We start from the raw sequence: 23,678 nt of genomic DNA on the forward strand, positions 1-23,678 counted from the left end.
CCAGGATGGTCTCGATCTCCTGACCTCGTGATCCGCCCGTCTCGGCTTCCCAAAGTGCTGGGATTACAGGCTTGAGCCACCGCGCCCGGCCGACAATTATTTTAAGAAATACTGAATTACTGGCTGGGTGTGGTGGCTCACGCCTATAATCCCAGCACTTTGGGAGGCCGAGGCAGGCGGATCACAAGGTCTGGAGATCGAGACCATCCTGGCAAACACGGTGAAACCCCGTCTCTACTAAAAATACAAAAAATTAGCTGGCGTGGTGGTGGGCACCTGTAGTCCCAGCTACTAAGGAGGCTGAGGTGGGAGAATGGCATGAACCCAGGAGGCAGAGCTTGCAGTGAGCCGAGATGGTGCCACTGCACTCCAGCCTGGGCGACAGAGTAAGACTTTGTCTCAAAACAAACAAAAAAGAAATACTGAATTACTCATTTTAAGAGTCAAAGGTAGGCCCAGTGCAGTGGCTCACGCCTATAATCCCAGCACTTTAGTAGGCTGAGGTAGATGGATCGCCTGAGGTAAGGAGTTTGAGACCAGCCTGGCCAACATGGTGAAACCCCATGTCTACTAAAAATACAAAAATTAGCTGTGCGTGGTGGTGCATGCCTGTAATCCCAGCTACTCGAGAGGCTGAGGCACAAGAATTGCTTGAACCCAGGAGGCGGAGGTTGCAGTGAGCTGAGCTTGCGCCATGGCACTCTAGCCTGGGTGACAGAGCAAGACTCCGTCTCAAAAAAAAAAAAAAACAAAACAAAAGAAAGAGTCAAAGGTAATATAACATAAAAGCAGGAAGTAGGCTGAGAAAACGACTACACTGAAAATACAGGCTACTTTTCACAGAAAAGGAAGGAGAACTCAGAGGGCTGAGCCAAGAGAGAAATCACTCCTGGGCTTTGAGTCCCAATTGAGGAAATGCCACCATAAACCCTAGCGGATTTCGGAACTGGAATGGATCAGCGACTCTTGTACACTCCCTCTTTCTGCCCTTTTTGGATGGGCATGTCTGTAATGGTTATCCTGTGTGTGTCCCACTGTGCATTGGGTTTGTGGAAGTAAGCAGATAGCCTCTCTCTGTAGTTCTCAGATCTTCAGACTGAGGGGACCTATACTTGAAGAGCTCCAACTGGACCCCAGGAGCCTCATTTATGCCTGGACCTAGGTTTAACGATGAGAGCCTGGACTTCAAACTGATGCTGCCATGGGACCAAACTGTTGGGGATTTGTTGGGTGAGGGTATTCTGCATGAGGAAGGAACACAAATTTCTGGGGGCCATGGTGAACTACATGGCCTGTCTCTAAATGGTGCCCAATAATCCTTGCTTTCCAGTTCATGCCCTTGTGAGTCTCCTCACACAATAAGACTGACCTGTGTGACCAATAAGATATTGTAAAAAGAAATTTAAAAATATATATATTGTGAAAATGCCAGTACGTGGCTTCGGAGGCTGGATCATAAAGGGCACAGTGGCTTCTACCTTGCTCTCTTGGATCCCTACCTGTGGGGAAAACCCACTGCCATGCATATCATGGGAACACTCGAGCAGCCCTCTGGAGAGGCCCATGTAGACAGGAACCAAGGCCTCTTGCCAACAGCCAGCCCGCAGGGCAAATCACGTGAGTGAAGCACCTTGGAAGAGATCCCACAGCTCTTCAGTATTCACATGACCTCAGCCTTGGCTGATATCTTAATTGCAACCTCATAAGAGACCTGAGGCAGAACTGCCCAGGAAGCCACTCCTGAATTCCTTACCCACAGCAACTGTGTAGTAACAATTTTGGGGATGAGGAGATAACATACTAGGTTAAGTCACAGAGCCAGAATTTGACCCCAGTTCTGTGTGACTCAGAAGTCTGTGCTCTTAACCAAACTGCAGTCTCTGAGAAAGAGGCTTGTGGTTGCCATGAATACCTGACCTGGTTGGTGTATGAGTGAGACTGGCAGAAAAACAGTCATGCATCCAGGCCCCACTGAAGGCATTTGTGAATGATGTAAGGCTTGCCTCTTACAGCTGGCTCCTAGATCCTGGGCCTCACCACCACGCAGGGCTCCACCATGCAGGGCTCTGTGCCATGTCTGGCCATGCCATAGACTTCCCTATCTTCATGCCTCTGCATGTGCGTCCTCCTGCAGTTTCTCCATCCAACAAAGGCATACTTGTCTACTGTCATTTAGTTTACATTTTCTTAAATTTTTTTTTTTTTTTGGTAGAGACATGTCTTACCATGTTGCCCAGGCTGGTCTTGAACTCCTGACCTCAAGCAATCCTCCCACCTCAGCCTCCGAAAGTGCTGGGACTATAGATGTGAGCCACCACATCTGGTTATTTTCTTTCTTTTTTTTTTTTTTTTGAGACGAGTCCTGCTCTGTTGCCCGGCGGAGTGCGTGGCGATCTCAGCTCACTGCAAGCTCCGCTCCCCGGTTTCCACACCATTCTCTGCTCAGCCCCTGATAGCTGGGACAACAGCCACCTCGCCCGGCTAGTTTTTTAAATTTTTTAGTAGAGACGGGGTTTCATCATGTTAGCCAGGATAGTCTCGATCTCCTGACCTCGTGATCCGCCCGTCTCGGCCTCCCAAAGTGCTGGGATTACAGGCTTAAGCCACTGCGCCCGGCCTATTTTCTTAATTTTGATGTTCTTGACACATATCCTACACTCTACCTGATTCCCGTCCTAATCTCTCCCAGGAGAGAGACAGTTAATTATATTATCATCTCTGTATTTCACACAGACCACTTACCATGCCAGAAAATATACAGAATTACAGCTATGGGATATTTATAGTTTGTATTCTATGCTGAATATAAGCAGGCTCTTATAGGCAGGGAGCTCATCTCACTCATCTCTGCACCCCAGTTCCTGAACCTGAGTCATTAACTGAACTACCTAATCCTCCTGGTGGTGGGAGGGTCTCATTTTCTCTTTCCTTGCTATTCCAGGGAGACATGGAATTTCCAAGGGTCTTACCTGGCAGAGAGCGGATGAATTCGTAGACGTCTTCTACGTTCCACTTGGTGGGCTCACTTGGTAGGAAATGGTGTCCCATGCCCACCAGGTCCCGCATGTGCATGTCAGGGAGCTCCAGGTCCCGCTGGCCTTGTCGCCGGCGGGAAGTAGATGAGCTAGCTGAGATGGGTGACAAGGGTTCCTCATAGCTTGAGTTATCTGAGCAACGGCTGGAGTCTTCCTGGCTGTGTGTTAGCTGCAAAGCAGCAGTAACCGAAAGGGGCACAGTGCCTGTTGGCTGGGAGCAGAGAGTTTTCTTCAGGATGGGGGAACAAACCATCTCTAGCAGCAGTGATGGACAAAGGAGGTATTTCTCCTTTTTCTACTTGGCCTACTACACTTCTGAGTTCCCAGATCTAACAGCATCTTCCATGCTGTCCCTCTCAGTACTGTAGTGTGTACCACACAGTACTGCAATTATCTTTTCTAGACACGGGTTTTAAAGCAGGGCTCTGTGAGTTCTAGGAGGTGATCACAGAGCCACTTGAAATGGCATGTAAAATTTCTTCTGTATGTACATTTTGGACCATAGCTTTGGACCATTTTTAAGGAGGTTTAAGACAAAAACAACAGGCAAAATTATAGATAAGGTTATGAAACATCACACCATGCTGTGGAGTTCCTTTAGGGCGAGACTGTGTCCTTAGAGCCTAGTCCTAACAGAGTTTCTGGCATACAGCTGGTGCTAAAAAATGTTTAACAACCCACGTTCCTGGTACAGATCTTCAAGAACTCTGTGGCCTCATGTTTGGGGAGGCAAAAAGGTGGCAAAACAAAGGGTGGAGGCTGCCTTCTCACCCAGCCCTCCATGTAAGGCAGGAGGTTACCTGAGCAGCCCAGGGGAGACCCCATTTCCGTGGCCCCAGAAGCCAAGGACAGAGGCAAACTGGAAAGTGGGGTGATACTGGGGCAAGGCCAAGGAAGGGGGCAGGGAACCCTGTAAGCACCGTGGGTCTAACTGAACGGACCTACTGGGGTGCAGAAAGCTCAACTGGACAGGTCTACAAGGAATGAGAGCACAGCAGAGTGCGCTGAAGTCAGCAGCTGGAGGGGACCATGGTGTCGAGGGCCATGAAAGGGAACTGTGGGGACTGCGGGGATGGAGCTTCAGGCTCTGCCGACCTCTTACCTGCTTCTTGGTATCCTTAGTAAGTGGTGGCAGACTGGCTTTGCTGGCCCGACGGCGGTTGTGGGTCGCAGCTCCTGCCTTCTGCAGCTTGCTCCGGTCTGAGTGGAAAAGTCCCACCCGTTTGGTGCATCCCACGTTGTACCTTCAGGGACGGGGGAACAGGGGATGTCAGAGCAGTTGTCATGCTTATGGGCTGTAGGCACAATGAGCACAGCAAGCTGTCTGACAAATCTGAGTCCATCTATTGGTTCAGATCCTAACTCCATCACCAACTACTAGCTGTGTGACTTTGGGTTTAAGTCACTTAAGCCCTGATCCTCCGTTTCCTTATCTGGAGTTGGGGTTAATACCACTCACTTTCTAGGACTGGTCTTACAACATGAGATAATGTCTGTAAAATGTTTGAGATGACACCTGTACTTGGACCAGGGTGAGAGCTCACACCTGACTTATTCCACTGTAAATGTCCTGTGCCAGGAAACTACCGTCCACTGTCCTGCTGGGGAGTGGCCTGGCTGCCCCAACAACCTGAGGGGAATGAGGGCTGAAGATAGCTGAACTCCAGCTTGGCATGCAGAGCACCTCTGCTGGGACCTAGAGATTTCTTCTCTTCTGGGATTTCAGGGCTTCAAGGTCAGCTGCTGCTTCCATTGTGGTACAAAGACCACACAGGGCTTTAGAACTGGACAAGCCTAAATCCCCAGGCCCATGGCTTATTAGCTATGTCATTTGAGGCACTACTGCTCCTTTGTTCTTTGGCTTCATAACCTGTATAAAGGGACAGTAGTAATACCTGGCTTGGGAGTTATTTTGAAAATGAGATAATCGTATCAATTGACTGGCACAGTGACTAGCACACAGCAGGTTCTCGGGAAATGACAGTGGTTTTTATGATGACCATTAGTGCTCTATGCTGGGTGAGACCTCACCAAGGGAATGCTGTAGCTGTGGTTCTGGGCAAGGCTTACCCTAACAAGGCAGGGGCTGTCAAGGCTAGGAAAGGCGAATGGATGCCAGTGGGGCCCAGCACTGCAGCTTTTCCTTCGACTCCCTGCTGCTCTCTCCCACCTGCTCTTAGGGTTCTGGCTTCTCATGCTTGTTGAATTAGGGATGCCATCCTGCTTCCAGGTGGGTCGAGGAACTAGGAAACCGGAGAAACCACCCCTATGGGCCTCCTGGGGTAGACTATTAATGGCAGGAGGTGGGACATAAAGTGCAGTCCTGAGGAAACGGAGGGGGCTGGGGCCACTCACCTCTTCGCACAAGCCATGGAACAGAAGCGCTTGGAACGCTTGAACTTATAGGCAAAGTCCACCCGGCCACAGAGCTCACACTTGAGTTTGAGGGGAGCACCCTCCTCTTTGGATTCTGCAAAGTACAGAAATGGGTAGGGTGGAGAATGAGAAATTCCTGCAGCACTGTGGCCAGCCCCACCGCTGGGCATCCCTACTCCATCCTGCCTGGTCCTCCTGCTCCTATAGCTGTGACATGCAGCAGCAGTCTAGCGTGGAAAGTGGTTCTCACCCCTGGAATGTACTCAAGGGTTGTCTGGGGATGCCCCTTGTATACTTGACATTTTTTCTTCCAAGTGCTCTGAGTCTGAGGCAAAACACAGGTGGGGAAGAATCAGCATCAAATGACTGTGGAAGAAAGCAGGAGCCCCCAGGAAATACTCTGGATGCTGTCACAGCTGCTCCGCTGGCATCACCCCACCTTGATCTATGCAGCTGGCTGCCGTGGCCCCAGTCTCAAGGTAGGGACGAAGGGCAGGACTTGCCTGGGGCCGCTCCTACAATCACGCCTAAAACTTGCCAAAGATTCCCACAGGAAAAGCCATTTTTGGAATCCTGTGGTTGGCCGGAGGGGGACTTGGGGAGCAGAGGACACATGGTTCCCCTGATTTCCCCTATCCCTGTTTTTGAGGGAAGGAGGCCGAGGTGCTGGGGGAAATGTTTACAGACTCGCTGGCTCAGGGTTCCTCTGAGGACACCAAGAGAGGAAGTGTGGGAGGCCTGCCTCTCCAGCCACGTTGGGAGGCTGAGAGATTCAGGGTCTGAGATGCCCACCTTGCAGATAGGGCTCCTCCATCTCCGAGTCAGTGGTGGTGGTGTGATCCTGCTGTGGAAGTTTCTCAGGCAGGAACCCCTGTGCATACTTCTTCTTGAGATTCCCCACCAGCAGGGACGAGCGTCCCACCTAGAGGACAGGTGACATGGAGGCCATGAGGGTCAGGTGGGAGAGGCTTCCTTGCTATCCATCCTCATCACAATTACATGTATAATGTATCCAGGCACAGAGACCAGCCCTCCTCAAACCTTCCCCCATGTCATCATCCAAGTGTGCCGGGCTCAAGGCCCTATTTTGCTAGTTGGCTCACGAGGTAAGATGCTAATGGGCAAAGTAAAGGGATGGCTTCTGTCCGGGACCAATAGATGGCTCAGGAGATAGGAAAATATCTATTCCAATAAGAGTCTAAGGCTGAGATCAGGTTTCCCACAGTGCCAGATCAAGCACCAAGACCCAGTGCCCACACATCTCCAGGCAAGGACAGAGTGGAGTCTGTGTGAGGCTGTACATATGCAAGAGAGAGACTCAGCACCCGTTTTCTGACTTTTCACTGTTCTCCATCTTACCCCAATGCCTGACCCAAGCCAGAGGTACAGGCAGCCACAGAGGACAGCAGGAAAAAACAGACCCTGGGCCATAGAGCCAATGACCTCTCAGTTGTCAGAACCCCAGAGCAGCTTATTTACATGTTTGGATCTCGTTTTATGGCCTTTGTTTAGGCAGCCTGGTAGCCAGTCACGTGGCACCAACTCTAGGGCGATGCTGGGGGTGGTATGCAATCTGCCTCCACCCCATGAGATCAGGTGGTTTCTCGTGTTACTCTAGGAGGCCCAGTCTAACAGGGAAGGGATGTAACAGAGCTAGAGCCACTTCTAGCTCAGGTGTTCCAGGTGGATTTCTTTGCCACTGGCCTTGGACAACCTCCAGTGGGGAAGAAGATAAGAAGCTGTGTGTCTTTTGGCATTTTACAGGAGCAGTTCACCCATCTCAGTTAATGAAGCTCTGCATCTTCTGGGGACTAATCAAACCACTCATGGAACCAAAGAATGAAGAAAAGGCAGATGGTATCCCAGAAAGGTGTCTCTCCAACAGGCAGATACTTTTCATCAAAACAGCGGCTGGTGTGCCCCTGGCTCTGGACTCCTCCACACCCACAGGGCAGCACCACTGTCTCCAGTCCACAATGCACAGAAGCAGCTCTGGGTGCTTTGGTCTAATAACCCATCTTCGTGGCTCTTGGATATTTCCTGTTAGTCTTAGGCTTCCCATTGTGACCTTTCTGACTGCCCCTCAATCTCAACTCCCCTTTCAAGGCTCTGTCCCCAGAAAACAAGCTTCAGGTTGTGACCCTGTTCCCTCACATTCATTTCTGATATACGTATCTTGAGAATTCTGTTCTGTGCAGTTTCTTTTGTTCCTAACTGACCGAAGTTTTGCCATTCAGAGGTTTTGGCATTCAAAACTCAATGAAATCTAATTTCCCAAAGCCCATCATCTCTCACCAAATATCCCACAGTGAAGTCTGTTTTAACCAAGGGTTCACACATCATCAGGCAGGGATACACCTGAGTTTGTGTGTGGAAACTTCTAACCAAGGATCTTGCCAATCATTCCTGATCACTGACCCGCCCCTTCTGGACCTTGGAAAGATAATCCTAGAAAGAAATGGCTCTGTATTCTTTTGGGGAGGAAGTTAGCAAGGAAAGAGCAAATTGTTCACATTTTCAGAAATTTTACATGGAAATGTAAAAATATTCTAAGACACATCCAAAATATACTTAAAAAAAAAAGGGGAAAAGAAGTAGTCCGTACCGGGAAAGGCTCCGCCCCCTCCTGGATCACAAACCCTTCGATAACATGCGTCAGGATTTGGGGTTTCACAATGGCCTGTGGTGGTTTATTCTCACCATTCTGGGGGGCAGTGCCGGCGATGCTGGAGGCAGAGTTTCCGTTCCCTGAGGTCATGCCGGGGCTGCTGAGGTCGGTCAGTGCATGAACAATGCCCTGCCCTGTCTCTGCATGAGAGAGAGTAGGAAAACAAAGTAGGGGAGATCAGAACCAGAGTCCATGCCCAGGGAGGGACAGCAAGGACTCAGACTGCGCGCGCCTGGCTTTTTCCGTGGGGCCAAGCGACAATGCAAACCAAGCAGTCCCTTCCCCTCAGTGACCCATTTAAAAGTGGCACAGTTTCAATGGACACATCAAGTATGAGTATAGTCAGTTCTACAACAACGCATGCAGCTAATCAGCTAGCAGTGTTCCTTAATTTCCCAACCGTGCTATGAACAGTTAACCCGGTTAAACAGACGGGAATTCTGTCTTCCAGGAGTTAAGACCTTGGTCGATACTGATTTGAACAAATAAGGTTAATACTTAGTTTGAGGGAGAAAAGTATTCAAGGTGACATCTAAAACAAGGACAAGAAGCTGAGCTAGGTATAGGGCTTTCAGTGTGATCAACAGAGGTTAAATGAAGCTTCTATGAGGTTCCTTAGAGGAGGGATTTTAAGAGCCCTGTGAAATGTCAAAACACGGAACCCCAGAAATTGATGCCAAGGGAATGTGGGGGCTGAACCCCAAGTAAACATGATCATGTAGATTTGACTATTCAGACTGGTTAGGTTATCTGGGGTCAGTGCATTGAAATATGTAGAGATTCCATTTCTCTGCTAAGAAGGCTGTTAGGCAGAGCTGAGATTTTCTCTGCTGTTTCTGCTGAGTTGGGTGCTCTCAAAATCAGGCCTCAGCTCCTTATCTAATCTGATCCTCACCAAATCATAGACCCTCTGTCTCTCTGTGGACAACCTTTCCTAATTCTCCTTCCCATGGGCCTGCTAGCCTTCCCCTAAAAGACCTAACAGAGTGCTCCAGAAAGTGAGATTAGGTGCCTATACACAACCACACCACAGTGGACTTCCTCTCTTCCACTTCAAACAGCATCTCTCATGAGCTGTCTCATTGTCTTAGACCTGCAAGACTTCATCTCCTCACTTCTGTAACTCTCTCCCGCCCCCTTCCCAGGGCTGTTCTCTACCACCACCAACTGCCCTGTGAGCTGAGGTTGCCTTTAACCTGGAACTTCCTAAAAAAGAAAAAAAAAAAAAGAAAGAAAAAGCCATTTCTTTATTGCAACAAGTCCATTAATATAAAGCATAGCCCAGCGGGATATGAGTGATACATACTTTAAAAATGATTTCAGCACACTTGTTAAGTATCTTTGCATAAAACTTTATGAAGATGCTCATATTTCATGTTAAAGATCCATAGTACCACCACAGAATAGGAATTGCTTGTGCTTAATTATACAGTATGGAAAAGTCAAAACAGATACATTGTCAGGCACGGCAACTCACACCTGTAATCTCAGCACTTTGGGAGGCTGAGGCGGGTGGATCATGAGGTCAAGAGTTCAAGACCAGCCTGGCCAACATGGTGAAACCCTGTCTCTACTAAGAATACAAAAATTAGCCAAGCATGGCGGCGCGTGCCTGTAATCCCAGCTACTTGGGAGGCTCGGGCAGGAGAACTGCTTGAACTCAGGAGGCTACAGGGAGCTGAGATCACACCACTGCCCTCCAGCCTGGGCGACAGAGCAAGACTCCATCTTGCGGGGGGCGGGGGGGGAAGAAAAGGTGGTTTATAACTGGTTCACAATGGGTCTTGGTCCACTCAGGCTCATTTTTTTTTTCTTTTTTTGAGATGGATTCTCACTCTGTCACCCAGGCTGGAGTGCAGTGGCGTGACCTATGCTCCCTGCAACCTCTGCCTCCTGGGTTCAAGCGATTCTCCTGCCTCAGCCTCCCGAGTAGCTGGGATTACAGGCGTGCACCAACATACCTGGCTAATTTTTGTATTTTTAATAGAGATGGGGTTTCATCATGTTGGCCAGGCTGGTCTCGAACTCCTGAGGTGGGTGATCCACCTGCCTCGGCCTCCCAAAGTGCTGGGATTACAGGCACGAGCCACCACACCCAGCCTCAAGCTCATGTTCTTACTAGTGGTTCTAATGCTAACTAAACCAGGATAAACCTTCTTTAATGAACAAGAGTTGACTATGACACATGTCTTTACTACTCAGTCCTCCATAATTCAGCTACATAATAAACTTCAGAGCTGAGCAGGGGCCATCTAAGAGAAAGGACCAATGATTTTTTTTTTGTTGTTTGTTTGAGACACAGTTATACCAGTAAGTTAGAAAATTTCCATTAAGTGCCTATATTCACTTGAAAGGAGGTTGTTTTTTTTTTGAGATGGAGTCTGGCTCTGTCGCCCAGGCTGGAGTGCAGTGGCCGGATCTCAGCTCACTGCAAGCTCCGCCTCCCAGGTTTACGCCATTCTCCTGCCTCAGCCTCCCCAGTGGCTGGGACTACAGGCACCCGCCACCTCGCCCGGCTAGTTTTTTGTATTTTTTAGTAGAGACGGGGTTTTACCATGTTAGCCAGGATGGTCTCGATCTCCTGACCTTGTGATCCGCCCGTCTCGGCCTCCCAAAGTGCTGGGATTACAGGCTTGAGCCACCGCGCCTGGCCGAAAGAAGGTTTTTAAACAGCTTTGGCTTTTCTGTAGAGATGGAAACATTTCCTTTCTTTTGGAATTCGTCTTTCCAACTGCAAAGGTGTCTGAGAACTTGAGAGCTTGTCTGGAGGTTCTAGCAGGGGAACGCAGCTACTCGTATGCCCTTGACTGAGGGATGGCCCTCCTGTATGGGATGGTCGTCCTCTTTGACCCAGAACACTGGTTCAGGAGGGACGCACATGGAGCAGTGAGGGAGGAAGGGGACACCTAGCCAGCCAGATCAGCGGAATCAACTCTGCCAATCAACGGGGTGACAGGTGTCGCAGCCAGATGGCCCCTCACATCCGTGTTTGAGAACTTAGAAAAAACCCCTTTCCCTCACAATCTATGAATAACTAGGAGGAATGAGTTGATGATTCAATCAAATTAAGTTTCTGTGCTTTTAAATTTTAAATATTTAAGTCTGCCTTTACACAATTACATTTTCCCTGCTTTTAGGTTAATATGCTAAGAAACATCTATTTTATTTAAAATGAATTACTAACATAGAAAGATTACTATGAAGGCTAAAATTTTATTTTTTAGATGATGGCTATTTCCTTCCAATTACAGCCTGGTAAAATATTCCCCAATGAGTCGATAATGAACTGCAGATTATACAATTACAGGATTGGAAGTCTGGTTTGATCTCTTACCAGTGCTTGAATATTTTCTATAATATGCCCACCCAATGATTTTCTGGCATTTATTTGAATACTTCCAGTGACAAACTCACTACTCTGGAAGCAGTTTGTTCCCACCTTGGATGGCTCATTAATGATTCCTTATATAATGAGCCCAAAATCTGTCTTTCTATTAATCTCAGCCCAATTATCCTCATTCTGTTCCTTAAACTCACAGAAAACAAGACCAATCAGATTTGTCTAACAGGCAGAGACATGGGCTTAGACCTGGCTTAGAGACTGGTCTCTATCACTGAGTAAATTACGGGCAAGTCATTGTCCCTCTCTAAGCCTTGGCTCCATTGGCTGTGAAATAAGGATCCTACGCCTACCTCAGAGTGCTGCTGTGAGGACTAATGAGCCAGTGAAAGGCAGCGCGTGCTAGCTTAGGAGGAAATGCTTGAGAATGCTCCTGGTGTCATGAAGGTCGTCACTCATGACCACAGTCTTATCTTCTCTCCTCCAGGCCAAATCCCTTCTGTTCTTTCAAGCATTTCTTACATAAAAAGGTTACAAATTCATCATCCTAGGCCCTCTCTGCCTACATCTTTTAATATCATGTACCTAGTCAATACTAAGCATCATCTGTCAGGTGTAGTCATGTAAGAGATCTGGTTAGTAAGATTTTTGGTTTTCTGTGTTTGCTTTAAAGACAGTCACACCTCTGACTGACAGCATAGGTAGAAAGTAATTGGTAATGCCCTTGTTTCAGTTTCATGAATTCCTCCATGGAATTAATCCATTCTCCTCTGAATTCTGGGATCACTCCCACCTCCTGCCTCTTGCGCTGATATTCATCAGAAAACAGCCCCTCAGACCTTGTCTTTTATGGGATCCCTCTATCCTTGCTTGAGTTCCCTGCCCGTGTCACCCCTCCTATCTCAGATCTATGCCTATTAATGTTCACTGCGAGACAGAAGATTACTCTTGAGGTCAGATTCTGTCCTCATGCCAGATACATTCGTGAACAGATATGGTCACTAGCTCAAAGGCTACAGAGCCAGTGCTTAACTCTGGGAAGCAAAACTTTCTGGAATTTGAGGCTGTTTTTTTAAAAAAATATCTTGTTAAGAGAGAGAACACACTAAAAAACTCTTGCACCACATTAGAAACTATCACTCCCCATTGTAACCCAGGGCAGATCAACAGAGAGACAGAATCCAAGGGACAGATGGGAGAGTGTTTTATGAATATACAAAGGTTCACAGCTATTTCGCTTTGCAGTCATCTTGTAGGCCAATAGCTCCTCATCTGCTTTAGTAACAAAGGAGTTTGGGCTATTCCTGGAATGACCAAACAGAATCTCGCCCCCTGCCAAGCTCAGCACACTGAGATTAATTTAATCTGCTTTCTGCTCTCCCAGACTGCTTTGCGGCTTTTGGGGGAAAGCAGCTTAACAGGGAAACTTGCAGAAACCTGCCCTGCTGGCCCTGAGGCCAGATAAAAGAGACAAAGAAATACTCTGAATTTGGTTCCTTACTCAATTCCCTTGACCAGTTCAGGGGCTGTAAGTGCTGCCCGGGATTCCCACAGGTCTCAAATGCCTGTATACAGTCAGGCACCTGAAACCGAAAGGCGGAGGCAGGATAAGGCGGGTGGGAGAGGCTGGGGGAGGGGAGTAAAGCCAGGCTTCAGTGGGGGGAAGGAGGAGTTAGAATCTTGGCCTTTAGTTGACACTGACCACAAAGGGCCAAGTATTCCGGTCAGAATGAACAGAGCAGCATGTTCCATGGAGTCTTGCCTAACATATGTGTCAACTTCTAGGCTGTTTCTCATTTCTGGTCTCATTCACAGGCTCTGGTAGAAGCAGCCCTTACAGGGGTGGGATAAAACAGGAATGACCACTCAGTTCCTGTTTGTGAAATTATCTGCTTTGGGATTGGTCACGCCTCCTAAGCAAAGCAGACTTCTCTAGGCAGGGGGCTACCACTCACTCAGTCACCTCAAGATCTTCAGGGGCTAACCCCATGTCCAAAATATGATAGGTGCTTAATGATCATTAAACTGGAATGTGTGGCGTCCATGATCTCAGTCTTCATTGTCTACATAAAGAGTACAGGGCTGCCTAGTGCCAAGATAAGCAATGTGGCACTAGCTGAGATTTACAAATTGCTTTCTGAAGCTATGATATTTTGAGAGCAGCTAGGCTGGTGGGACCTGCCTACCAGAGCGGCATTTCTAGGTACCTGATTATGAAGAATAAGAGCTTTTTGGCCCATGTCTTCCTGTGACAGTGGGGATTTCCTCAGCAGAAGAGAGGTATAGGCAGACCTCTAAATTCCCTGTCCCCTTTGAAACATTTTTGCCAGACCCAGGCACTTGCCAAGGCAGGATGACCTCTAGAGGCAGAGGCAGGGAGGCTCCTAGGACCAGTGGGTTGATGTCCAGAGCAGATGGGCTCTCCAGCCTGCTAAGGACAGACGTCAGGCTAACTGCCAGTTAGGCACAATTGGGCCACTTCAGAGCCAGTTCTGATGTTCGATTGAGTATCCCTTATCCAAAATGCCTGGGACCAGAAGTGTTTTTAATTTTGGATTTTTTCAAGTTTTAGAATATTTGCATTATACCTACTGGTTGAGCACCCCAAATCCAAAAATCTGAAACGCTCCAATGAGCCTTTCCTTTGAGTATCATGTAGGTGCTCAAAAAGTTTGGGATTTTGGAGCATTTTGAATCTGGGATGCTCAATCTGTACTAACACTTGCAACGGGTATTTCAGATGGCCTAGCACTCATCCTATCTGACCCTAAAATAGCCTGAAGACTTGGCTTCAAAGGCAATGGAGACCAAACAGAGCTTCTCCTTCTACCCCCTCAGCTTGGTCAATGGCTGATTTCCACCTTATCATGAGAAGGGAGTATGTATTTTAACTTAAAAGACTTCTATTTACTGTTTGGCTGCAGTAGGAGTATGACAGAGCTCATGAAGTGAATAAAGAATTTAAAGAAGCAGAGTAGATGATAACATGGATCATCTTCTTACAACAAATTCTGCTCAACAAAGGGCAAAACGAGGTCACCTATAAAACACAGAGCACACCCTCCAAGCTCCCAGCACTGAAGTCATGCTCACTGTGCTGTGTTCAGCAGGCCCAGCCATGTGGCCAGGGTGAAGACTGAAGGGTTCCCAAGGAACCATTTGCTCTAGAAACTGCCTCAGTGGAGCACTGCAGAGTGATGCCCAGTTAAACCATATCCAGGAGACAGCAGCAAACACAGCACACACCTGGTCCAAGCAACAGGCCGTACTGCAGTGCGGTAAGCTGAGGACACAGTGCCCAGTCCTCATGGAAAGATCTGGGGCTACGCTTTACAATTTCTTCGGTTATATTTGGGCCCCCAAAGAAATTAATGCCACTCTGAAAGTGAGGAAGGTAAGAGATTTCACAAGCACCAGTTTGTTGACACCTAACTCCCGGGGCGGGGTAAGTGAAGGGTAGAAAAGTGACTGAGAGGGAGCTGGGGGGAGGAGGGGGGGAGGGAGGGGAACAGGCAGGCTGAGCTCTATCTGGGACCCTGACAGAGTCCATTAATTAGAGATTCATTTGGTTAACAATTTCTTTAAAATGCAAGTATACATCTTACAGTCATTCACACTTTACTGTGAATTACCTGACTCAGATAAACAGATTGCTTTCCTCCCAATTTAGGGACAGGGGCCGGGGAGGGGGTGGGTAGTGACTGTTTTGGATCACAGGGCACTAGATCCCAGAGGATTAAAGTTAGAAGGGCCCTGAGTTTAACATCTTAAATGTCCTAGATGAAGAAACTTGGCCTCAGAGGTGAGGTGATTTACCCAAGGTCACAAAAGGCAGGCAGTGGCAAAACCCATACTAGAACCCAGTGCTTTAGATTTTGCCAGGTGGGCCACACAGGTGGAGGGAGAGCTGCGCTGATTAGCCATGGATAGCACCAGGACACTTGGGAAAAAGAGGATAGGACATGTAAACTGTATTCTGGGACCTTTTGAGGCAGAGGCCAGATATCACGTGTGGGCTGGAGCATTTGGGTTTGGAAGCACAGGGTGATCTAGATGAGTGATTCCCAAATTGGGATTCCTGGAGGACTAAGCCGGATCCTTGAATCTAGTTAATCAGGACGCACAAGCTGGATTCAATATTTCAAGAAGCCGAAAAGGAAACAGCACGTATATATACCTTCTGGAGGGCAAAACACGCTATTATTTAATACCATGTTACCATGTTTCCCAAATTCTAAAATGCGATCAGTTGTTAAGATGACCCATTTCCCCCACAAGGAATTTACACATTGATTATGTGTGCGTCTCAAGTACAGATTGTAAAAGTGTACATTTTAGAATAAAACAAGAGCAAATGCCATTTATTTGGAAAACAGTATCTTATAAAACATGCACAAAATGAGCTCTTAGTGGTGGGAAAATTATAGACCCTTCCCACCTGGGGTCCTCTGAAAAGCAGAAGGCAGGGGGAACGTTCAGTGTCTACAACTTTTTCAAATCTGCTAAGGACAGAGCTGTCAGAGGGCAAGGACTCCTTGCCTTGACACAGCAGGCTGTGGCTCCCTCACACGGACGCCACCACTGCCCTGCCCCTCACACCTCCTCTGAAGAACCTCTCCCAGAGAAGGGAAGACACAGCAGTGACAGGAGGACCCCATGGGGCTCTTTGCTGAGAAAAGTGGTGAGCTTTTCAGTTTGAGGATGACTGAGATCCACACCTGGGTTCCTTGCAGGGGGCTGGCCAGCAGGATGAAGGAGAGGCCGAGCCAGGGGACCCTCTAGCCCTGCCCTCAGCGTCACTGCAAAATGCCCTTGCTGGGTCTGGGTTGAAAGGCTTGGAGAGCTTATTGGATTTTAAGCATCTGGGTTGACCAGCTCCAGTTAAGGCATCTAGCAGGGAGGGGGCTCCTCCCTTGCTGGCAGCCATTACCATACAGCTGACTTTCATGCTGTCTCTCAGGACACAGGCAAAGAGAACGGCCCTTCTGACTCACCCACAATCCCCAGCTAAAGTGTACATAAGCTGAATTGTAAACAGCTGAATGTGCTCCAAGCTGCCACCCCCAGCTATGCAGGAAGGAATCAATGGAGCGAAGAGACACCCTCCCCCCACCCCATGCAGTGCAGGACAACGGGAGCAGTGGGGGATTTCCAAACAGCTGCTTGAACGCTTCCCAGCCCACAGGCTGAGGACTGCAAGAGGGGCCTGAGCTCAAACTCAGCAGCAGCACCTGCAGGACCAGAGTGACTTCCACCAGGTCAACACAGCAGGGAATAATAGCTGGCCCTGGCTGCAGGGAGTCAGGGAGGAGTTTTCAAAGAGTTCTACTTAGCCCTGGTGATGGAGGCCAGTCCACTGGTATCCAATGCCAGGGTCGAGGGCTCCCAGATAGTCTCACATCATAGTGCTCTGGATAGTCTCACATCATAGTGCTCCGGCCCATGCTATGATTTCAAAACGCAAAATGTCTAAAACCAATGGAAGAGGTTCTACAGTATACACCAAGATCAGGGGAGATAAAAGGAAGAACGGCAGAGTAGTAAGAGTATGGGCCCTGGAGACCAGACCTGGACTCACATTCTGGTCCATCTTTGATTATCTGTGTGACTTCAAGCACTCACTGCCTGTTCTGAGTCTTGGTTTCTCCATCTGTAACCACAAGGCTCATACTACCTACCTGTCTGGGAGGTTTCAGTAAATATTATATATGTAAAATGCCTGGCACTGAATACACGCAGAAGCTGTACTACATGGCAGTTAAGACTGTGGGATTAGAAAGACTCTAGGTGGCCAGGCACAGTGGCTCACACCTGTAATCCCAGCACTTTGGGAGGCTGAGGTGGGTGGATCACGATGTCAAGAGATCGAGACTATCCTGGTCAACATGGTGAAACCCCGCCTCTAGTAAAAATACAAAAAAAAAAAAAAAAAAAAAAGCTGGGTGTGGTGGCGAGCACCTGTAGTCCCAACTACTTGGGAGGCTGAGGCAGGAGAATCACTTGAACCTGGGAGGCAGAGGCTGCAATGAGCCGAGATCGCGCCACTGCACTCCAGCCTGGCGACAGAGCGAGACTGTCTCAAAAAAAAAAAAAAAGAAAGACCCTAGGGTTAAATCCTATTCTGTAATGCCGGGCAAGTTACTCTAGGCCCGTTTCCTCATCTATGAAATGGGGTACTTATATCTGTCTTACATATAGCTGTGGTGAGGATGAAATAATGTAATGCCGACATAACACACTGGACTAGGCTGAGCTTGGACACAGTGCCAACGTCACTGAGACCCGTGAGATTAGGAAATCATCCTAATCTCACTCTACACTGAGTCTGGACTCTTATAGCCCCAGAGCAGGGCTAATCTTTCTGTGGCCCAAACTGAGGTATCTGAGGTTTGTGTTCCTCAGATGCCTTGGCCTATGCCGGGAGTCCTGTCCTTGTACTCTTGAGGTCAGGCTTCAGGAAGAAATGTTACCTCCACTGTGACTGCAACGTAACAGAAGGGCAAAGCAAAGTCTCAAGTCACCTTCAATGGCTATTAATCTAAAGGACAAGAAGACAAGCACCAGATTCTCTTTCTATGCAGTTTTTTCATAAAGGGGGTTTGAAGCAGACAGTGCAGAAGAATCCTAGAAACCAGAAAAAAGTTAACTTTGAGACAAATAAAAGGAAGCACTGTTTTACCTAGAAAATACTAAATTTATGTAACTTGTAATGCCAGATGATTTAGCCTATGAAAAGAAATTAGTTTAAAAGGCTAAAAATAAACCCAGTTTAAAGATAAACTAATGGAAGATGGATTTCTACCAGTATACAAAAGAAATCTAGAAATGTTTAGTAAACTCTCCAGTTATTTTCAGGTTGATAACAGGGAAAGGCAGCCATTTTCCCCAATATGATGACTATTTTTTTTTGGTTCTCAACTGCAGGATCACCAATATTGTTAGATACATGTTGGGGGAGGCTGCAGGAGGGAACACTAAGCCTCAGTTGTCCTACCTATATTATGGACTACATACTCTATACCTTGCAAATCAGTCCTACTGATCATTTCTGCTTATGGAAACATTACTCCTTTCCTCATTATAACCCTTGTCTAAGCTTCCAGTCACCCTATTTTGCCACCAGTCAACTGACAGAACAGATTAATACTGATTACTGGAGGCCTCAAAATGTGGATTTAATCAAATTTTTTAATTTAATTTTTTGTTTTTGAGATGGGGTCTTGCTCTGTCACCCAGGCTGGAGTGCAGTGGCATGATCACGGCTCACTGAAACCTTGACTGCCCAGACTTAAGCGATCCTCCCACCTCGGCCTCCTGAGCAACTAAGACCACAGGCGTATACCACTCTGCCCAGCTAATTTCTTTTTTTTAATTATCTGTAGAGGCGAGGTCTTGGTATATTGCTCAGGCTGGTCTCAAACTCCTGCGCTCAAGTGATCCTCCTGCCTCGGCCTCCCAGGCATGAGCCACCGTGCCTGGTCCCAATTTTTTTTTTTTTTGAAGTAGTTGCTTCGTATTAGTTTTGTTTTAATTTAAAGTGTCATTTGCTTTGATTGTTCAAAAATGTCTTAATATAGCTGTGTGGCTTTAGGCCACATATGGATGGTTTCAAATATGCTAAAGATACCAGTAACTAGGGATAATTATATAGTATTTGAGACATAACAGCCATGCAACTAGAGTTTTAAAAATAACTCAAGCAGTCACGAACTTTCATTTTCTTGCCAACAGTTCCAATATTCAGTATCAGGCCTGGTCCTCCTAATCTACTGGAGAAGAGTTGGTTATGGCATGGCATCTAACAGTCATCTCTTCTTAATACAAATAATACATTTCACTGCTAAGAAGACAATCATCTGGAAAAAAAAAAAAACAGACATTTGCTTATGTTTTAAAGAAAGTCATAATAGCAAACTGGGACTCTCTTCAACATCTGGATTCATCTCAGAGCACTGGCAATCTGCGCTTAACAGCAGTCATGTCTTTACCAGATGTAGAAAGAATGTTCTCTTCTTTTGGACTTACCTAAGTATCATTTGGAAATTGGAAGAATAGGAAAACATATCCTTTTCACTAACTATAAAATAATTTGGAAGGAGAAGAAAAAAAAAAAAACCTTTAAGTTTTCTATGCTGGTCTACATGGTCTTACAATGAATCTCAGAGCAACAGTTTATGACTTAAATTATATGCTGTGTTCCTTAGCATACTTATTTCTTCAAAAACTAGTAATTCTAAATTGTATAATTCTTGACTGTTATAAAATAGCCCATTTCTTGACCATGTCAATTATACTGGACTTTTGTTACTGATGGGGAAAAACCCAGAATTTGTAATAATTATGTCTTGGATATGCAAATGGTTGATTACTTTCCTAACAATTCCCAAAATATCCACATCATAAAGCAGAATTAAAGATGGTTTGCCTCCAAATATCTTTAGAAATATCAAATCAGTGTTCTGATGTGGCTAGTAATTCAAATGAAAAATTTTAAAGAAGTCAGTGCTTCAAATGAAGCCTACCTCTGTTTGAGTTGTGAATAAGTAGTTATCTTAAATAGGCAACTTTTTAAAAAAAAACAGAAAACATACTCAAAAAGGGTTTTAACTGGTGACTCATAGTTTAAACCATGCCCTAAAAACATTTAAGGCATAAATCTATGTGTTCAGACTCCCATCTTGAGGGGTAGTTTAGTTTTGGGTTCCATGAAACAAGGTGTTAAGTTCCCAAAGAGAGAGCCATTTCTGTCATCAGTCCCCATCAGAGTAGACTGCATAACGCAGTCAGTTCTCACCCTGCTTTCCCACAGGGCTGGGGACTGTGGGGAGGTGGGGAGGGTGGGCAGGCTCAGAGGGAGACCTCACTCCAGGACAGCCTCCTGAGAGGTACACAAAAGCCTCTCTCTACAACCACTTTTGTGAGATTCCTCCTGACCACAGAAAATCATCATCCTCATCATCATCATCATCATCATCATCATCATCATCTTCCAGGAGCAAAATGGTACAAAACAAAGGGAATAAAAGAGAAATTATCAATTATGAAGACTTCTCATTCTCATTTCCCTACTCTCATCTCCAGTAGGTGTCTTTTCAGAAGAGAATCTTTCTATGGCTGGAACTAAATCTGTCTGGAGATTAAATATTGAACAGCTGGGAGAAGTTTAATGTAAATTTAGATGGACTCAAGAAAAGGGAAAAACTCTTGGTAAATACCATGCTAATGATGAGCAGCATTAGAGGAACTGGAGCCACCAACCTATTCCCTAGGTTTTTTAAACTTTATTTTGGCTTGCTGATCCATGCTGGATGAAAGTGAGGAGGTGGGGGAACTTTGGTAAATGGTTACTGAACGCCTGCCTGAGGTCCACAGCCTAAGGGAGGACAGAGACTTAGGGGAAGAGTCTAAGGCAGTCAGGTCATCCCCTTTACACATTCACAACAGAGAAAAGTAGACAAAAAACACCTACAAGCACACCAGTAGGGGTTCCTAATTCTGAGACAATAATGGTGTTCTGTGTTTTTCCTTATATAAGAAAACGTAGGGAGGGGGCAGCCTGTGTAAGAGCATGCAAGGCCAGACGTAAGAAGAGTTCAATTGTGTAAGATTGACCATCTACTTACTCCTCTTAACACGCCCTCTCCCCCTGAAAGATCAGAACCAAGGTATCCAAAGTATCTGAGACAGGAAATGAGTAACACAGGAAAAAGGATGTGGTCTGAAAAAGAGTGGATTCTGGGGCTGAGCCAGAGCAAGTAACAGACACAGGGTCATAGCTGAGGGAAGGGCTTGGTGGCAGGAAGAGAAATCTCAGGGTCAGTCAGCTTAGACTAGAAAGTTAATGACAGAGGAGATATGTCTGGGGAAGCAGCAGAGCACCTTCCTAAGAGGTTCTTCTTCCCTGAAGGAGGCAGAGAATGCAGAAACAATGGCTGATGAGACCCACAGCCAGGAGAATGATGACTGTGACAGAAGGAAAAGGGGCTGGAGGTCCCTCTTTACTCAGAGGGAAGAGTAAATAACATATATGGAGTGAGCTTGACAAAGGTAAATTAAAAATTAACCCAGGACCTGGGAGAGAGTGGAAAGGGCCAGGAGGTGGGGACATGATGAAACACCAACATTCATTAAGCACCTATGTGCCACATGTCAGTAAAGAACAGTTTGGGGAAAATAAGAAGGGGGTGAAAACAGGAGAGAAAACATAGTTGGACAACTGAGAAACCGACTCAAGTACAACAGAAAAGTGGACTAAGAAACTACCCCCTTTCTCAAGATTAAGGCTGGAGGAAAAAGATGTCTGTTCTTCCCTGTGTGCATGGACGAGCCTGGAAACAGATCTTGGGTGGGCTGAGAGGCAGAGCTCATGTGATGAAGAGTGCCTGGAAAGAGCAGGTGCCAAAAGAGCACCACTCCCCATCTGCCCGACCTTCTGCGAAACAAGCCCGCCCTTGTGAGTGAGCCAAGCCAGAGGCTCCAGTTCCCGCCTTGCAGGGACTGGAACTTGGGTGCAGAAATCACCAGTGGAAAACAGTTTTTCAGCTGGTTAGAAAGTGTGAGTACTCCCAAATGTAAATCCAGATGTTGGGAGCTATTTGTTAAAATCACTTTGATATTCCCCAGTGCCTAGGGCAGTACTTTACCTTAAATGGGAGCCAAATAAAAGTATGTTAAGTCTAACTGAATGAAACCAGAACTACTTAGCTGTGCTGTTATCTTCAGATTCAAGACAGCCTCTTGCCCCGATAACCAGCACAGTCAGGTACTTTCTGTTCTAAAGTCAAAACGATGCAAAGCCCTACATCCCTTGTGACCTAAACCTAAACCCTCATCAGTAGGGTCTGCCACAGGTCTGTTGCCCTGTACCAGAATAATAGATGGGCGGGTGGGGGAGGTGGGAGGATATACAAGAACAAGAAGGAATTTCCTTGCCTCATTAGCCTGTAATGTTCATGCTGACCTAGAAATCCTGGCAATTCCAACATTTGGGTTGACTCAGGCGGGGAAGAAAAATCCCAGGTGAATGGTAATTGGATTACCCAGTTATGCTCCAGAGTCAAATGGCTGGAAAAGGCTAGGTCAGTAGGCTCTGGTACAAAGTGACATTATTTTTTAAACCAAAAATGGAGATACTCAGGCTGATAGACAATGGGATGGAATAGTTTAAATTGGGGCTGTCCTAGAAAAATCAGGGACATATGATGGATTTAGGTCGGTAGCTTATTTTGCAAGGGATCCTCTGGGCCCAATATGCTAATGGAGAGGGGATTAACGATCAAACATGAGAGATACCCGAGGGGAAGACTGTCATTGATTTGTAAGGCAAGAAAAAGATGAGAAGAGTGTGTTCCATACACAGCACATGAAGGTATACATCGCAGGTATGGAGTAGGAAGGAAAGGAAAGTTGATCTGAACCGAAACTATGTGGGTGAGATCAGTTCAGGTTATGGAAGACGGGGGGTGGGGGTGGGGTTGGCCGGTGGGGGTGCGCTGTAGCAGGGCACTGACTGGGGCCCAGGGCTGAGGAGTTCAGATGGTAGCTTCGCCACTGGTTTGCAATCTGACCTTGGGCCAATTATTTCCCTGTCTGTGGACTTCAGTTTAAATAGAGAATCTCACAAATCCCGATTTCAATGTAAAGAAGCAACAAATATAGTCTACCTTCATTTGGCAGAAGGAGAGAAAACGCTCTTCTAAAAATGGAAGACAGACACAGAACAGCTTGTCCCTTTCTATCCAATTAAAAACCTCGTGAGACTGAACTAGATTAAAAACAAAACTCTCCAGCGAAGCCGGAGGCGCCTCCAAGATAGGGAGTCCACCACCAATAAAGTACGGCAGATGCCAGCAGTCTTGCCCCCAAACGCACCGTCCGTCCCCGGGAAGTCGCAGCGGCGGGGGACCGGTCCTAGGTCGGGGCTGGGGTGGGGTGTGTGGGGCCTGGGGACGCGGAAGCTGCGGCGCGCCGAGGTGACACAGGGCTTCCAGGGGCGACGGGCGCGCAGGATCCCCAGGCGAGTGAGGCAGGGGAACAGGGCACCTCCCAGGCGCCAAGCGGGCGAGAGCCGCGACTGGCACGGCCTGGCAGCCGCGTAGGCCCGGGCCGCTAGGGGCACCGAGGGCGGTGCCCGACTTCCAGGGCGGCGAGCGCGGCCCCCGGCCTCCCTCCTGGCGAGAACCCCTCCCCCGCCCCGGCACTGACCTGTCCAGGGCCCGGCTGGGCCTGGCCGGGCGGGGCCTACGCAGCCCCTCGGCCG

General features: G+C 47.3%; 2 protein-coding genes across 12 annotated transcripts in view; one reads left to right on the forward strand and one right to left on the reverse strand.

Annotated features, from left to right (window-relative positions):
- LOC108537280 (uncharacterized) overlaps nt 1-8,000 on the forward strand; it is a 27,874-nt gene extending 19,874 nt beyond the window's left edge. Inside the window, exons 1-3 of one of the 3 annotated variants that reach the window (XR_001887748.1) lie at nt 4,310-4,770; nt 5,727-5,890; nt 7,176-8,000. Coding sequence is in view for 2 of the 3 variants with exons in the window: in XM_017884524.1 (XP_017740013.1) it covers nt 5,521-5,890; nt 7,176-7,591 (786 nt within the window). In the remaining variant the exon portion in view is untranslated. Of the gene's footprint in view, nt 1-4,309; nt 4,771-5,513; nt 5,891-7,175 lie in introns of those variants that run through there. The other 2 variants (XM_017884525.1, XM_017884524.1) reach the window with 2 other exon arrangements.
- Nucleotides 1-23,678, reverse strand: part of PHC2 (polyhomeotic homolog 2) — a 115,897-nt gene that overhangs the window by 5,184 nt on the left and 87,035 nt on the right. For 8 of the 9 annotated variants that reach the window (XM_017884514.1, XM_017884513.1, XM_017884518.1 and 5 more), the window contains 5 exons: nt 8,017-8,219; nt 6,204-6,333; nt 5,391-5,505; nt 4,138-4,279; nt 2,970-3,246 (listed from right to left, as the gene is read on the reverse strand). In XM_017884514.1, the coding sequence (XP_017740003.1) occupies nt 2,970-3,246; nt 4,138-4,279; nt 5,391-5,505; nt 6,204-6,333; nt 8,017-8,219 (867 nt within the window). Of the gene's footprint in view, nt 1-2,969; nt 3,247-4,137; nt 4,280-5,390; nt 5,506-6,203; nt 6,334-8,016; nt 8,220-23,623; nt 23,673-23,678 lie in introns of those variants that run through there. The other variant, XM_017884521.1, reaches the window with a different exon arrangement.

This window comes from Rhinopithecus bieti, unplaced genomic scaffold (assembly GCF_001698545.2).
Source record: "Rhinopithecus bieti isolate Rb0 unplaced genomic scaffold, ASM169854v2 scaffold_13029, whole genome shotgun sequence".
Taxonomy (NCBI): domain Eukaryota; kingdom Metazoa; phylum Chordata; class Mammalia; order Primates; family Cercopithecidae; genus Rhinopithecus; species Rhinopithecus bieti.